Genomic DNA, 17,883 nt, shown 5'->3' with positions numbered 1-17,883 from the left:
TTCCTTGTGACCCGAGATTGTGAGATGGTCCCAGAGTGAATCTTCTCCTTCCTGGGTATTCTCAGCAAGTAGCCAACTGTGTGCCATGCCCGCTATGCCACGCTGGGTGATTCAGTGCTGGAAGGGTCTGCAATCCCAAGGAACCTGTCATAAACTTGCCTTTCTTTTTGTCTTGATGTGAGAAGTGCTTATATTATTGTCACTTACTCTCAAGGCTTTTCCTCAAGTCAAGACAATCAAATGCACCAAAGAGCAGGATATTTGGTATTTGCTAACTGGATTCAAATCTGTGTCAAAAAGAAACTTGGAAATTTCTCAGCCAACATATTTTCACATTTCCATGCTATAAGTAAAAGCCATGGAGAAATTATACCTCTTATTTATTTATTCTCCAGGACAGAGGGCAACTAAAGTACACATTACATTATGATTTGTATCATGGTGCCACATCGCTGGTTGTGATCAACAGTGACTAACGGGTTGGTGACAAAAACGTAGATATTATGTACTTTTTAAAATAGGAAACTGAAGATCGAGATAACAAACCCACCCTAATGACGATCCTCACAGATGAGTATGTCTTGAAATCCTGGGTCAAAACATCACTTGGGCTTTAGGAAATATGGGCTTACAAACTTTTCATTTTCAGTTTCTATGCAGCATCTCTCAGTGTAATGATAACCTATTGTACTAGTTTGGGAGGTTAGAAATATGACTGCTGATTCAGATCTGAATTCTGTGGCTCTAGTTACAGCAGAGTTTATACTTTACTCCAAAGTAACTGAATATCATCTTACACTTACATAGTGCCTTCCATCCCAAATTACTCTATAGGAACCATCGTGGTCACTATTACAGAAGTCGCCTAAGAAAAGGAACGAAGGTAATGTTTTAAAGCTGCAGAACAGCTTTGAGAGAAATAAAGTATTCTCGAGCCAAGCAAAACAGTAGGGAATTAGAGGTAGGTGGAGTATAATGACCTAAACTGGGTCACTGGGGCCAGCATCCCACCTTTTATGAAAAGAGTCACAAAATCTTTCATGATAAATGGTTAGGATCTTAATTTTATTCCTTGTTTGAAAGGCAATCACCTCCAGCAGTACAGTACCCCTTAGTACCAAAGTGGGGCACTGGTTCAATACTGACTCAGAAGGGAAACACGTTACCTACCAAATCACTAACCCAGCTTACAAGTCAAAGGCCATTTACATTTTAGCACCTGAAGACTGTTTCATGCTGTGGTTGGAACAAGCCTCACCTGGGTTTAAGGCTGAAGTTACCTGAACTGCTGTCGAGATGAGAAGAAATGAAGCTGTAAGTTTTATGTACGGCCCGTGCTTCATTGTGAGTCTGAGTCCCTTAAAGAAAGGAATCGCTTTGTCTGAATTTAAGGCGTAAGGATCTACAAGGGGTGGAATACATAAAATAATGTAATATTTTCCAAAGTTAAATGGGAAAGAATCACTTTGAAACCCAGACACATTTAAACATAACTTACCGTCCTTTTCCTTTACTCCACTAAAAAGGATGACAGTCCCCAGTAGATACACCCCTCCTATTACTCCTGCTGCAATCATATAGACTTTAGCCTTTAAAAGGAAAAAAAGCCACATTTCAAGTGATGCCAGTAGAAGATCTGCTTTGACAGACGTGAACCAACAGCTACAGTGTAAAATATCAAATCAGGGGTGACCATTAGGACAGGACATTAGTGCTAGCATAGTTAATAAAGGCAGAGCAGCAAACTCCAACTGCTGCGGGAACCCCTGGCTCTCTCAAAACTGACTATTTCCCCTTGAGACGATTTTACTAACATGGCTGGTTGTTTTAAAGTGACCAGTTTCAAACTTTTCCAAGTTAAAACTCCCAAGTGAAGAGAAAGACTGGTGTACAGGTTAGGATGCTAGGTTAGGACCTGAGAAATGCAGGTTCAAGTCGCTGCTCTAACACAGACATCCTTGTTCAAGTTGTTTAGTTTTCCCATAACTTAGCTTCCCATGTGTAAAATGGGGTCAGCAGCACTTTCTTACCTTATCGTTAGGAAATGTGGTGAAAACACGTACGTTCAAGTGGGCAATGCTCAGGGATTACTGTAATGGTGGCTATATAAGCAAAGGGTTGATACATCTCAATACACTATCAGGAAGGGCCAGGTAGCCACCAAAGAAAAAAATCAGTTTCTTTCTGTTGGACCTCAATATTACAGCAGTGAGAATAACTAGCTGGCACTGAAAGTCCTGGTCTCTCTTTGGTGAGTCAGCTACAATTGGAGAACTTCCCAGATATGTAAAGTCAGCAGCCTGCTCTTCATTTTTTGTGTGAAAAATGTTCACTTCTGCGGGCCATTTATAAATTAAATTTACATCAGGATAAATCCAGGACCCACATGTATACATTTCTAGCAAAATATAAACAGTTCTGGACAAAAGGTCTAGTATGTCAGCAACCAGAATGTGTTTAAAAAACAGGCAATGTTGAGACTAGTCATAGATGTGTACACTTACCTGTCAGAAACCGGCAGTACCCAGAGGATAGTTCTGAATTTCTGCAAAGCGAATTAACCTAACTACATGTTTTATAGCCAGCAGGCTGCAGCCAGCACCTTCATATCTCAATAAAGATGCGAAATATTGTTAACAGCATAAGCAGAAATGTAATAATTTTATTAACAAGATCTTGTCTTTGCCCTGACTGCGTTTTAGGAGATGCTTATAATAATGTCATACATATACATTACGCTTGGAGAATCTGATAGTTCATATACATATGTTTTCAGCTTTTTATTTAGTGAAATGTTTGAGCTAATTATGGAAATTCTTAGAAAGTCTCTGCTTTCTGTAAACCAATAACAGCAGTGTCAAAGAGGAAGCCAACTACTGAGCCACAAAATCATAATGATCACCTCCAACTGCATCTACAACGGTCCCAGTATAAAGCTTTGAAACTCATATTTCTGGTTCATATTCTATTATATTTTTCTTTTATTCTTTGTTTTGAAAGGTTGGTTTTAGAAATTTTTGCTGTTTACAAACTACTTATAGTAGTTATAATTGCAAGTATAAGAGCAGACTCTAAGTCTAAGAGCTGCTTAATAAAAATGCAACCAAGCAAAAAGGAAGTCTCTTAAAAAAAACACCCCCCTCCCTTTGTATGAGAATAGCTTGGTACAGACCATCTTTGGTTCAAGAAAACAAACTTTGTAAGATATTTCTCTTTTAGAAAGATCCCTGGCTGTGTGAAAGAATGTAAGGTTATTCTTTAGTCAGGATTGAATTATGCTTAGGATGTATTATCAGAATATACATCTCTACTACACAACACTGCTTGCCCCCAAAATACACACGTGATGCCCATGCACATCATTGAGATGTGATTTCAGATTTGTTCTTTTTAAGACTAGTTTCCCCCAGTGCTGTTTAGGGGATTTGGAAAAGGGAGGAAACAGCAGCATTAACCAAGGAAGGAACAGTAAAGAGTAGTCTGTACAAGGGCTGCCAATGCATTTCAAATCTCAACAGATAACACTCTTAGCTATTCCTCTCCCAAACACTTCCTGAGTACCCGCATGCCAGTTGTGCAGCAGTTTGGTGATGTGAGCAAAGGCCAACTCTAAGTCAAGGAAGACAGAAGTAATAGTCTTGTGTGTTTTGTTAAAGTGCCCCCTGGAAAGGACTAATAATAATGGCTCGTACTAATAACAATGGTTCATGGTTTCACTAATAACCCTGAAGAAGAGACATAAACCCCCTCATCTACAATACTTCCTCCTTATCTCCGCAAATGGGAAACTGAAGCACACACCTACTAAGCGAATTCCCCAAGGTTACAGGGAAAGACTATGGTAGAAAAAGGAACAGAAACCAGATCTTTCAAATCCTCCTCTACGCATTAACTACAAAGCCATCCCTGCACTAGAATGGCATTAATGCCCTCTCCATACTCCCACCAGTCACACCCTGGCAAGGATAAAAGTTCAAAGCTGTGTAGGATTTTAGGAAGGCAAATGCCACTGTCTTTACTGGGGGAACTCGAAAACTAACTCCCCAGCTACTGCATTGAAAATGTATCCTGTGCAGCTGGGCTGAAAGCAGCCACTCTGAATAATTATTTTTTGCTAATTAGACTTGTATTTTAAACAGCAAGTCAGCCTGCAGGGAGGAGAGACGGTGGCCCTACGCCTCTTAACCAGCATCTTCTGCAAGCTCCTTGTTATAATGTTGCTGTCATGCTGAGGAGCAGTCAAAGAAAGACCAGATGGGGGGCTGCCCACAACAAGGCAGCTGTCGTGGTTCTGATGTCACTAATATCAGCCGAGCCAGACTCGGGTACACCCTGCAAGTTGATGAAAAGGGACACCACTGAAAAACCCCTCCCCTAGGAATGCCAGCTGCGTATGCACTTACCCCGTGAGACAGGAAGCCCAAGGGCTCAGGAAAGCTGGAAATGTTGTGTAGGGATTGAAGATACTCGGTTGTGTTTGCAGTGCGATTCACAGTACAACGATCAGAGGCATGAGCACTTGCCACAATCTGCCCCTGGAGCGCGGCTCCAATCAGGGTGCCAAGGACTTCCATAGTCATTCCTATAATAAGAAGCACAAAGGCGCGTTAGGGGGGAAGCTTATTAGTGAGCCTGATGTTTTTCCTCGCTAAAGAGTGAACTCACTGAAGAAAACTGTTCTTTTTATGGGGGATATGCACAATAGCACCACCAAACCTGGCACATCTAGAATGGTGCTTACACAACAGTTGGATGAAAAGGAAATTCTGTCTCCCCCATCACCTTTTATTGATACTGTATAATCTACAAGGGGAGGGTTAAGTGGCAAAGGAACAGTGCAGTAACCTTTCACATCTTGAGACCGCAGCTGAACTAGAGCTTAAATGTTCCTAGGACTCTTCTAAGCACAGAGAACTGGGGTAGCAGATTTCTAATCCTTGGCCCAACTCAGTCTGTGAGAGCTTTTGCAAGTCTCTTACCTGTTCTGTGCCTTATTTCTCCAACTGTAAAATGGAACAAAAAAGGGCAACAAGAATAAACAGGGGCATGGATGGGCCTCCATATGAGGGGAGACTAAATGGGCTATGACTTTTCAGCTTAGAAAAGAGACACTTGTGTAGGGTGGGGGGGAACAACATGACAGGTTTGCAAAATATGAAATGGTGCAGGGAAAGTAAGTGGGGATGTATTATTCACTGCCTCTCACAATGCTAAAACTAGGGGACATAAAATGAAACTATTGCATATCAGATTTAAAACTAACAAAAAGAAAGTTCTTTTCCACACAGTGAGTAATTAACTTGTGGGACTCATTGCCACAAGATGCTGCAGAAGTTGGGAGCTTAACCTACTTCAAAAGGGGATTGGATCGATTCTTGGAGGAAAGGTCCATTAGTAGATACTGAACGTGGTAGGTAGGGTACAGCCTCTGAATTAGAACTTCCTCTACCTCTGAGTACTGGAAGCTGCGATGGGAGAGGGGCAGGGGGTGGGCATGTCCTATCCACCCTCCCCTTCAGCATCCGTTCTCTGCCACTGTGTAAGACAGGATACTGGGCTTGATGGACCTATGGTCTGACTTGGTAAATGGCATTTCTTATATTCTTATGATTTTATGAAATAATATTTTCCTACATCAGACCAACATTAATGTTCCCTGCTCCCATTTCATGTTCATGCATTTTATTAAATGACTATTTCATGCAAAACACACAAGCCACATTGCGAGCAGAACCAGGGCTCCTCTCTCCCAGGAGAGAGGGTTCAGCCATTAGCCCAGTAGACACAGGCTCGAGTTCAATGCTCTGTTCTGCCACAAACTGCCTGAGTGACCTTACATGGCCACATTTAGAAGCATAAATAACATGTAGACATCTTTCAGCGAAACAGGATTTGGGCCTTATTCTTTCTGTACATCAATAAAATGGGAGTGCTGTGAGCAGAAATACATTAAATACGGTGAGATGCTCACAAACTCTGGTATTTGGGGGAGCCAGAAGTGGTTAAGATACCCCAAAACACAGGAAGCCTATTTTTCTTTCTCATCAGAGTTTTGAAATATTTTCCCAGACTCCCACCAGACTCATAATGTCACCTGCAGACAAGGCTCTTTGGGTAAATGTGGTATCTTTTATTAGACCAACTAGATAGTTGGAAAAATTCTTCTTTGCAAACGTTTGGGCACAAACACACTTCTTCAGGCATAGGGAGAGTCTGGTGGTGTGCTGTGTGCTCTCCTGGGTGGAAGAGAAGCCTGGATTCCAACACATAAAACTTCTGAAGCGGTTAAGCAGGTGTGCCCCAATTTAGGGAGGATAGTAGACTCCCTATTCCTTCAAAACAAGTGTTTATCAATTAATACACGGCAGATTTACATTACAGAAATAAAGAGTCACTGATAAACTAGCTTCTTTGGATAATAATCAAGAGAAACAAGTCAGAAAATTCACACCAACCATCATAACTTGTTTGTGCTGCCTAACTAGATGGACTTAAGTTAACCTTATTCCTAAACAATAAAACAACACTAGATGTACTGAGTGCCTTTCAGCTAAAGAGCTCAAAAACATCAATGAGACTGTAATATCACACCCATGAGATACCACAATAAACTCAGAGATGGGTAAACCAAAGATCACTGATTAAAAATCTCTTCTCTTCTCTCTCTCAGATTGTGACAGAGCTCCTGATTCCCCTGTTTCTAGTTTTGTTCTTTAAAATGGACAGGATATCACAGTTCTTGAAACAGTAGTGAATATGAAAGAATTCACACATACCACATGGCAGGGAAGATTTACGGTTGCCTGAAGAATCCTACATCTGAAATTTCTCACATGTATCTGTTCAACACATTGGCCATAACACTGTGCTTACATAGTTTTGCTCCTTACTGAGACTGCTGACAATGTTCAATTTAAGGTGCGGTGGGATTTGATCCATCATCCCAATAAGCACACCTCCTGGCGTGCCACATGTGCATGGCAGGCGGCACAACTGTGGGCCTGGGGATCAGACACCAATCATGTCCTATTGCCGGTGCATGCGACCCGAAGATTTCCCAAGTGGGCAATTTCATAGACATTTGGGCTGAAAGGAACCCTAGAGGATCAGAGTCCAGCCCCCTGCCCCAGGGGCAGGAAGTCAGCAGAGATTATAGGATCCCAGCAAGATAAGCATCCAAATGTGTCTTGAAGGCGTTCAAAGTGGGTGCTTGAACCACCTCCGGCAGCAGTCTATTCCAGGGATTGGGGGCTCAGACAGTAAATAAGTTCTTCCTTATGTCCAGCCTGAATCGGTCGCGGCAGAGTTTGTGACCGTTTGATCTTGTCATCCCTTAGGGTGCTCTGGTGAACAGACGTTCCCCCAGATCCTGGTGAACACCTCGATAAACTTATAGGTGGCCGTCAGATCACCCCTGAGCCTGTGCTTTTCCAGGCTGAAGAGTCCCATGGCTCTCAGCCTCTCTTCATAAGGTCTGTTTTCCTGACCTCTGATCATGCGTGTGGCTCTCCTCTGCACTCTCTCAACCTTCTCCACATCCTTTTTGAATTGTGGAGCCCAAAACTGGACGCAGTACTCCAGCTGCGGCCTCACCAAGGCCGAGTACAACGGGAGAATGATGTCCCGGGATTTGCTTGAGAAGCGTCTATTGACGCAAGTCAGAGTTTTGCTCGCTTTACTAGCCACAGCATCACACTGAAGGCTCATGTTCATCTGGTGGTCAATCATGACCCCCAAGTCCCTTTCATCTGTAGTGCTAACCAGTGTAGCACTGCCAAGCCTATAAGGATGCTGCAGGTTTTTCCTCCCAAGGTGGAGAACCTTACATTTTTTGGTGTTGAACACCATCAGGTTCTCGTCCGCCCATTTCATGAGCCTGTCAAGGTCTGCCTGGAGCACCCTCCTGTCCTTAGGTGTGGGCACCCTCCTGTCCCCGGAGTTTGGTGTCATCGGCAAACTTGGCCAGTCTGCTTCTGACACCAATGTCCACATCACTGATGAAGATGTTAAAGAGTATAGGCCCAAGGACAGAGCCTTGAGGGACCCCACTGGTGACTGCGCACCAAGACGATTGGCTCCCGTTGACCACCACCCTCTGGGTCCTACTGCAGAGCCAATTCCCCAGCCAGTGGATTGTGGTGAGGTTGAGGCCGCAGCTAGCCAGTTTAGCCAAGAGGTGATAGTGGGATACGAGATCAAAGGCTTTTTTAAAGTCACGATATATGACATCAATCTCTTCCCCTTGTCCAGGTGATAGGTTACCTGGTCATAAAAGGAAATGAGATTGGTCAAGTAAGACCTACCTGCAACAAACCCGTACTAGGTATTCCTCAGGATATTGCCTTCAGCTAGTCTGTTAAGGATGGCCTCTTTGATAATCCTTTACTAAGACCTTCCCCAGGATAACGGTCAGGCTGATGGGCCTGTAGTTTGTAGATCGTGATTATGATCTCAGGCTCTCCCTGCACCAGCAGGTAGCAAGCTGGGTGTCTAGTGCTTCCGTGGCTCGGCATGCCAGTTAGCTGACCAGTGCTCCCAGTGTCAGTCAGCTGACCAGTGCTCCCAGCCTTGAGAGTGCACTGGAGCCCTTCAAGACTCTGATGCACTCCTGGGGTCAGGAGCACTGATCAGCTGACTGGCACTCTGGGGTCTTGACAGTGTAACGGGAACCAGCCACAAAGTTATTACACATGTAGCTTTGTGGCTTATTCCCCATTTTATGACACCATTAATTGCATGAATATGTGCCTGGCTTACTACTTAAGATGTGATTAACCAGTTTGCCAGGGGCTTTAGGGTCAGATCTGAAAAGCTACGTAAACATTTAAACTCCCACGGAAATCAGTAGTTGATTAGGAACTTGAATTAGTAGTTGAATAGGAGGTCGTATCTAAATATCTTTTTTCAATTGGCCTTTATTCAAGCCAGTGAATTAAGGGTTAGACTGACAAGTGGAGGAAGACTGCCTCTTGCCAGAAGGGAACACTGAAAGAGAAGCAAAGTCTTAACACAGTTTGTCAAATAGTTTGGAAAATACAGCAAAGGCAAATAGCAGTTATTTCTCTTCACTTTCATTGTTGTAGAGCAGGCGTGTCAAAAGCATATGATATAGGCCAGATCCAGCCCACAGAGCTGTGTCATCTGGCCCACGGGGCTCTTGGAGGGGCCAGGAATTTAGTGGGGTGAATAGTGGCGGCATTAACCTCTGCGGCTCCCTGAGCCAACACAGAGGTTCAGGTCCCCAAGGGGGTTAATGCTGCAGGTCCATATCCAGCCTACAAGGATACCTGCAGTTCAGATCCACTCCAGTAGGCCAAATCAGTTTGACACCTCTGCTGTAGACCATGACACAAGTGATTACAATGGTGGGGATGTGGAAGAGAAGGAGAGACTACTTCAAAGCTAGCAGTTGAAAGTGTGAAATAAGTGATCTGTTTCCTTTTCCACTTTTTATGATAAACCTTTGTAAAGAAGTCATAAGGAAGATTTTAAAGAACTTTTTTCCACCCTTTTATTTCAGAACAAGAGGAGGAACAATTCCTGTCTGGTTTTGCTGGAGGACTTGTTCAAGAACAGTCAGCATGGATTCATCAAGGGCAAGTCATGCCTGACCAACCTGATTGTCTTCTTTGATGAGATGACTGGCTCTGTGGATGCAGGGAGAGCACTCAATGTGGTGTACCTTGACTTTAGCAAGGGTTTTGGTCTTCCACGTCATTCTTGCAAGCAAACTAAGAAAGTATGGGTTGGATGAATGGGCTGTAAGATGGATAAAAGGCTGGATTGTTGGGCTCAGAGGGAAGTAATCAATCGCTTGATGTCTAGTTGGCAGCCAGTATCAAGTGGAGTGCCCCAGCAGTAGGTCCTGGAGTCAGTTTTCTTCTGTATCTTCATCAGTGATCTGAAAGATGGGATGGAGGAGTTTGTGGATGATGCTAAGCTGGTGGAGTAGTAGATATACAGGAGGAGAGGGCTAGAATTCAGAGAGATCTAGATGAATTGGAGGACTGGACCAAAAGAAATTTGGTTGTTCAATTTCTGTTCAATTTCTTCATCAGCGATCTTGATGTTGGGGTGGAAAGCAACCTGTTTAAATTCGCTGATGACACCAAAATTTGGGGGGAGGTGAGCACGCTAGCAGGGAGAGAGAGATTGCAGAAGGATCTGGATAGGTTACAGGGGTGGGCAAACAGGAACAGGATGTGTTTCAATACAGACAAGTGCAGGGTGCTGCACTTGGGTAGTAGGAACCAGCAGCACACTTATACGATGGGGAACTCCCTACTTGAGAGCACGGAGGCGGAAAGGGATCTTGGTGTCATTATTGACTCCAAGATGAACATGGGCCGACAATGCGAGGTCATGGTTGGCAGGGCTAACCGGACCTTGTCGTGCATCCACAGGTGCATCTCGAGTAGAGCCAGGGAGGTGATCCTCCCCCTCTATGCGACGCTGGTCAGGCCGCAGCTGGAGTATTGTGTCCAGTTCTGTGCGCCCCATTTCAGGAGGGATGTGGACAACATGGAGAGGGTCCAGAGGAGGGCCACCCGCATGATCCGGGGACAACAGGGCAGACCCTACAGTGAGAGACTGCGGGACCTGAACCTATTCAGCCTCCACAAGAGAAGGCTGAGGGGGGACCTGGTGACCGTCTATAAACTCACTAGGGGGAACCAGAAGGGTTTGGGGGAGACGCTGTTTCCCCTAGCCCCCGCTGGCATAACAAGGAGTAATGGGCACAAGTTGATGGAGAGGAGGTACAGATTGGACATCCGAAAAAACTACTTCACAGTTAGGGCGGCTAGGAGCTGGAACCAACTTCCAAGGGAGGTGGTGCTGGCCCCTACCCTGGGGATCTTTAAGAAGAGGCTGGATACCTACCTGGCTGGACTCATTTGAGTCCCGTTTTTTGTTTAGGGTTCTTTTGTTGTTCTCCCGCCCTGGCGGGGGGGCGGGCTAGAAGATCTATTAGGTCCCTTCCGACCCTAAAACTATGAAACTATGAAATCTCCTGAGATTCAATAAGGACAAGTGCAGAGTCCTTCATTTAGGATGGAAGAATCCCATGCACTGCTACAGACTGGAGACTGACTGGCTAAGCAGCAGCTCTGCAGAAAAGGACCTGGCACTTACTGTAGACAAGAAGCTGAATATAAACCAGCAGTTTATATTTTGTTGCAAAGAAGGCTAACAGCATATTGCACTGTATTAGTAGGAGTGTTGCCAGCAGATTGAGGGAAGTGATTCTTCCTCTCTATTCGGCACCAGTGAGACCACATCTGGAGTACCAGAAAAAAATCCTTCTCTTTTCAATCAGGTTGCTTCTGTGATGCTTACCCTGTCTTTCAGGAGGGAAAAATGGATTAGAAAAGACCTTAATTCCTAATTGCAGAAAAAGCAAAATAGGAAAAGTGCTTAAAAATGACTCTCAGACCTTTTTCAATATCATATGAAAAAAGATCCTTTTTTCCCCCCCTCTGCAATTCACCTATAAATAGAAACCACTGCTCCCCTGGCAACCACTAGAAATCCAGAATCAACTTTTAAATAAAAGTTTTTTACTGCTTCTTGCAGCTAACTTGTGAACTGGAAGGGAAGTCTGTAGCTAATCAGATAGACTAGTGGTGACAAAATAGTCATGTCTGTCTGTACAAAGAGATGGAAATATGTATGATGAACTCCCACAATGCTCCATTTTTCCACCAGAAGTCACTGATTCTTTATCTAGAAATGCAATATTAGGCCACAAAAAAGGCTCCCTCCTCCTTTCAGAAAGAGTAATTTTAAATAAAACTCAAGCACCCAAATTCCAAACAAGCCCAGGTCAAACTCACGGTATGCCGTTGCAGAATCTCTCTCCTTCTGGTCTGAGCTGAGAAACATGATGAGGGCACAATACGGTACTTCGAATAACTATGCAAAGAGAGAATACCTCTTAGGAAATCATTTCAGGGTAGAGTACTTTGTTCCTTTGGCACCCAGGAAAAAAATGTTCCTTGGCCTAATTAGCACTGTTACTTAGAGGTACTAATTAGCATTAATATTTAGAGGGACCACTTAGCTTGCCTGCAGTGCCACACAAATCTTGCCCCCCAATCTTGTGCTTTAACAAGACCTATCTTTTTCTCTGTACATGATCCTGCAGGACAGAATATATCTGGGAGGGAAATACTTTCCCTTGTTCACTCAAAGTGTCCTTGTTACGTGTGGCAAGTGTTCAGCCATATGTAAAACCCTTTGTATGACAAGCCCTGCATCTCTGAGTAGAGCTGAGGCAGGGGACAAAGAAAATATATCAGGACCGAATGTATGTTCAACAAAAGATGCTTTCAAGCTCAGTCATTAATAGCATTGAATAAGGGCAGTGATCTTTTCCTGCAAGAGAAAAGGAATAAAATTTTAAAATAAAATAAAATTCCTCTTTACTTAAAAGCATGGAGGGTTGCTTTATGACACCTGCATCAAAATAGAAAAGAACCTGAGCAAATATTCCCTAAAACAGAGCCACAGCAAGTCTTTAAATGCCAAATAATCAGCATAAAATACAGAGGCCCAAGTCACTAAGGAGTCTGAGTATTGTTAATAGCCTGGAGCCGCCTGACTTCAAGTTAGGACTCCATGCGATGTACTCAGCCAAGCAGGGACAGCCAGGCTGATGTTTAGCTAGTGTGCTCAACCACTCCTCTTCCTGCTTTTGTAAAACTGTAGATCAGTTTTTAACGGAGATTTATGCGCAAACACACACTCCCAACCCTGCTGCAGATTCTCTTCTCTTAACCCGGCTCTGATTTTGCGCACCAGCCTGTCACAGCTCAAGAACCTCTGCATATTCCTGCATGTGCAGCAGGAAGCAGTACTGGGGCTCTTCTGAAACAGCAATGTCCACAAGTTGCTTTAAGGGAAGGTGCTTGTGGGATGCTGTATTTCGGATAACCTTACAGCTACCCACTCTCAGAGCACTTGCTTTAAGAGGAGATTGGTTAAGCCTATAGACAAAGTCTGGCCTAGGGAGTTGCACAGGACCTACCTCGCTTCCCCTGAGGACTCAGAATTGCAGGAGTCTTCACTTTCTGTTCTAAACTACTGCGTAGCACTGCTGTGTGCCGCTGAACAGAACAGGTTACTGATAAACAACCACATTAAAGTGACTTAATGAGGGGCATGGACTTACTGTGGAACAGCTGGCATGGTAAGTACTCATACGCCTGCATTTACCTTATGGCAGGTACAGCAAATTTATGGCTCCAGCCCATGGAGCTACGCCATGCAGCCTGCTGGGCTATGGGAGCTTGGGGGCATGGCTAGTGGTGGGCAGGGCAGGGCCTACAGCAAAACCTGTGGCCCTGGTGGACACGGGCATCGGTGCCAGATGAGAGAACAAGACTGCAAGACAGCCCTTGGTTCCCCTGTGGCTGCCTGGCATGCTGCAACTCGTGTGCCTTTGCCAGAGCAAGCAGTTGCCTGGCCTGTAGCTGCCTGCCCCACTGCTGCTGCAGTGACTGCCACGGCCACGGAGGCCAGCTGGGGGCTGTGGCCACAGCCACATGCTCTGGGCCAGATCCAGCCCACAAGGAGTCCAGATCTAGCGTGGGGTCCCAGGTGAGACCATCTCTGCCTTATAGTAAGTGAAAGCTAAACCATAGCAGTTTAGCTCTGAATGAAACAGCACTACATTGCTAAATTTCTCTTCCCACAATATAATTACAAACACACTCAGATCAGCTGGTCCACATTATGTATCTGCCCCCTATTACCTCCTTTAATTTGGTCATTTAGCCGTAACAAAGTACCATGTTTCGCTTCCACCATAGCTACAACTTAGCAATGGGTGATACGGATACTGTCCGTATATACAAGGTACAAACTGTCAGAAAAGTGCTTTGGGACCCACTGAGATGAAAGGTGTTATATGGAGATTACAACATGCCTAATGCACCTCACACCTCATTCACTATACATGCAATTTAGGCATCTAATTTGGGTTTGTGAATGGTAACCGCGGAGCTGTGAATCCAGGTCCCTTTGTGGATCTGAGACTAACCACTTTAAGACCATAACTCCCATATTCAAAAGTGATTTAGGCACTTCATCTCACTGGACTCAATACACAACATCAAGGCAAAAAACCCTCAAACCCACAAAGGAAGAAAATCGAGCATGTTATTGTTAAGAACACCACACATGGTGAGCTACTTACTGTGGTTAATGCTTGGAAAAGGCTATAGAAAATCAGGTACCAAATAACTCTTCCTGCTACGAAAGGAGGCAAGTACCACATGAAGAAATAGGACATGATTGTGAAGGGTGTACACCCAAGCATCCTAAAAACAAAAAAAGCGGTATGTGCATATCAAGCTTGTTGTAAAACATCTCCACAGGCCAATGGAAACAGAAATTAATGTTTGCAGCCCATGCTCAATGCAATTTATTTTTGTGTATTCTTCCAAAATACTTTACAAGGCTGGAGACAATAACATGATTTTACATATATTAGTATTTAGCGTATGAATGCATATTTAACACAGTTCAGTGAAAAACTATTAATAAATGCTTCCCCAAAATACATAACAGAATCACATAACATGGTTAAAAGAAAGCAATGGCTAGTTATAGCAATGATCTATTTGTCATGGATAGAGAAAAAAAGCATTAATCCAGTAATATCAATTATATTTTATGATCACGGTATAACCACAATGTCAGTTCCCAACCCTAGCATACTTCCTTGACACTGAGCTCTTACTGAAAGGAGAACTCAGACCTACTCTCATGTCATAACATGCTTCAGCAGTTGCCATACAGGTCTCCCTATTACCAGCAGTTCCTCCCACTTTCACTTCTCCTATCAGCTTAGCTCTTTCCAAGTCCTATTCGTGCTGAAGATACATTAATGCAGCATTGACTGACATATTTTCACTTGTGTGGAGATGGTATAAAGGGTGAGGGGCAGCCAAGGGTCAAGTAGTAGAGCTCCCAGGGGTCTGTATTCAGTCTGGCATTTATCTACTCTTATGATATGCTCCACTGGGGTCAAACTTTCACTGGGGTCAAACTTTCACCCACTTGGGAAAATTCCTAACAATGGCAACAACAAAAGGAATTAGCCTGTGATGAGTAAGGGTAGTTAAAAAAGGTACATGGTAACTTGGATTCAAAGTACAGATGCTAAACAGTGATTCAGCTAAGCTGGTATAATGCTAAAACACACTATTCAGATTTCATTGCATGGAAGTGGTGATGAGAGAAAATTTGTTCCTGACAACATGACCTGCAGCAACACCATAGTTCTCCTGTATTCCTGCAAAGCAGACATAAAATAATGTAACAGATGATCAAGGGTGCAATAAAAATCCTAACAAATAAAAGAGAAAACAGATTAATCCCTTCACAACAGGACTGTTCTCACGAGTTTCCCCTATTGACGTTAGGGGTCAGCTGATATTTTGCAATGGTGAACTGAAAAACTGGAATACAAAAGAATAACATGGATAAATAGTTTAGTAAAACAATGGCTCTTCCACACTGCTCTTTTGGATGAAAATGAACACTGGGAGTTGAATGTGTAAACCAGCAAGGAAAGCAGCAGGTTCTGGTACTCTCTGCTGTTCCTGGTTCTGGCACCATAGATCATCCCACTCATTTCTCCCAGCAGAAACATAACACCTGTAAGTGACCCAAGTTATGTTTCTGCTGGGAGAACTGACACTCTCCTGGTAGAAAATCCCACCCTACAGGTGTTGGTTCACTTTCTCCTTGAGGGGAGACAGCCCCATGGGAGAAAAATCTTCCAGGCTGACACCAGAAAGATCTGCCCATGACAGTCCCCTGTGAGAGAGTTTCTCTTGCAAGAATGAATACCTCTATAATTCTGATTAGCTCCTCCATGATCAGGAGTCAAGCAGCAGTTTCTCCTGTGCCTTCCCCAAACCAGGAAATATAGAGGGTGAATTTCCCCACAGCTCAACTCCTCCCAATCACAGAGGAGTTGAGCTGCTACTGCCCACGCTGAGTCTTTGCAAGACCAGGGACACCCCAGTCTGAGGAATGGATGGAGCTCAGTGCCCCACTGATCTTCTCCTCCTGGAGACTGGAAGAGGGGAGGAATACCTACCATGCCTCCCTGCCCATTTTCCAGACCAGGGTGCTTCTGGTCTTGGGAAAGTAGGGGGAATCTTTTCCCAGTGCTCCATTCCCCTGTAGACCTGCAGGAGTGGAGCAGCCACTGCTCCTTACACCTTCCCCATGGAATCATAGACAATGGGAGTTGGAAGGGACCTCAGGAAGTCACCTCTAGTCCAACCCCCTGCTCAAAGCAGGACCATCCCCACCCAGATCACCCAGCCAAGGCTTTGTCTAGCTGGGCCTTAAAACTCTCCAAGGATGGAGATTCCACCACCTCTCTGGGTAACCTGGTCCAGTGTTTTACTACCCTCCTAGTGATTTTTTTTCCCTACTATCTAACCTAAACTTCCCTTGCTACAACTTGAGACCATTGCCCCTTGTTCTGTCATCTGTCACCACTGAGAACAGCCTAGATCCATCCTCTTTCAAACCCCACTTCAGGTAAGTGAAGGCTGCTATCAAATCCCCTCTCAACTTCTCTTCTCTAAATAAGCCCAGTTCCTTCAGCCTCTCCTCACAAGTCATGTGCCCCAGCCTCCAAACCATTTTCATTGCCCTCCACTGGACTCTCTCAAATTTGTCCACATCCTTTCTGTAGTGGGGGGTGGGCAAAACTGAGCAGTACTCCAGATGTGGCCTCACCAGTGCTGAATAGAGGGGAATAATCACTTCCCTTGACCTGCTGGCAACACACCTACCAATGCAGCCCAGTATGTCATTAGTCTTCTTTGCAACAAGGGCTCCTTACTGTCCACTGAAACCCCCAGGTCCTTTCCTGCAGAGCTGCTGCCCAGCCAGTCAGCCCCCAGCCTGTACTGGTGCATGGGACTGTTCCATCCTAAGTGCAGGACTTTGCACTTGTCCTTGTTGAACCTCATGAGATTTCTTTTGCCCCAATACTTCCAATTTGCCTAGGTCACTCTGAATCCTAGCCCTACCCTCCAGAGTATCTGCTACTCCCCTCAGCTTGGTGTCATCTGCAAACTTGCTGAGGGTGCACTCCATCCCATTTTCCATGTCATTGATGAACATATTGAACAAAACCAGCCCCAGTACTGACCCCTGGGGCACTCCACTTGATACTGGCTGCCAACTAGACATCAAGCAATTGATTACTACGCTCTGATCCCGATGGTCCAGCCGGTTTTGTATCCACCTGAAAGTCCATTCATCCAGCCCATATGTCCTTAGCTTGCCTGCAAGAATGTTGTGGGAGACCATATACAAAACTCTTGGTAAAATCAAGGTACACCACATCCACTGGTCTCCCCAGATCCACAAGGTCAGTCATGCCACCATAGAAGGCAATCAGGCTGGTCAAGTATGACTTGTCCTTGATGAATCCATGCTGACTGTTCCTAATCACCTTCTCTTCTAAATGCTTAGAAATGGATTCCTTGAGGATCTGCTCCATGATTTGTCCAGTAACCAAGGTGAGGCTGGCTGGTCCGTAATTCCCTGGATCCTCCTTTTTCCCTTTCTTAAATATGGGTGCCATAGGCAACACATAAGGGGGCACAGGGGGCATGTGCCCCCCCTGAAATTGGCCGCTGCTGAAGCTGCCAGTGGCTGCACCCACACTCCCACCCCACCACCACTCACCACTCACACCAGCCTCCTCCCCCTTGCTGCCAACGCAGCCAGTGGTGTCTGCAGGCGCTCCCCACTTGCCTCCCCCCTGCTGCTGACACCACCGGCAGCTATGGGCAGTTTCTGCTTGCCACCACCTAACCCGGCGGGCGGGGGCGGGCGCCCACCCCC

General features: G+C 44.8%; 1 protein-coding gene across 1 annotated transcript in view; it reads right to left on the bottom strand.

The window, feature by feature from the left end:
- Positions 1–17,883, bottom strand: part of MFSD2B (major facilitator superfamily domain containing 2B) — a 33,302-nt gene that overhangs the window by 11,619 nt on the left and 3,800 nt on the right. The window contains exons 2-6 of the mRNA XM_025208587.1: positions 14,198–14,321; positions 11,835–11,913; positions 4,404–4,582; positions 1,499–1,589; positions 1,281–1,402 (exon numbers count right to left, since the gene is read on the bottom strand). Coding sequence (XP_025064372.1) covers positions 1,281–1,402; positions 1,499–1,589; positions 4,404–4,582; positions 11,835–11,913; positions 14,198–14,320 — 594 coding nt within the window. The 5' untranslated portion in view covers position 14,321. The remainder of the gene's footprint in view (positions 1–1,280; positions 1,403–1,498; positions 1,590–4,403; positions 4,583–11,834; positions 11,914–14,197; positions 14,322–17,883) is intronic.

Source organism: Alligator sinensis, unplaced genomic scaffold (assembly GCF_000455745.1).
Source record: "Alligator sinensis unplaced genomic scaffold, ASM45574v1 scaffold300_1, whole genome shotgun sequence".
In the NCBI taxonomy this organism is placed as follows: Eukaryota; Metazoa; Chordata; order Crocodylia; family Alligatoridae; genus Alligator; species Alligator sinensis.
Note: the sequence above shows the minus strand (reverse complement) of the source record. Positions and strands in the feature narration are given on the sequence as shown.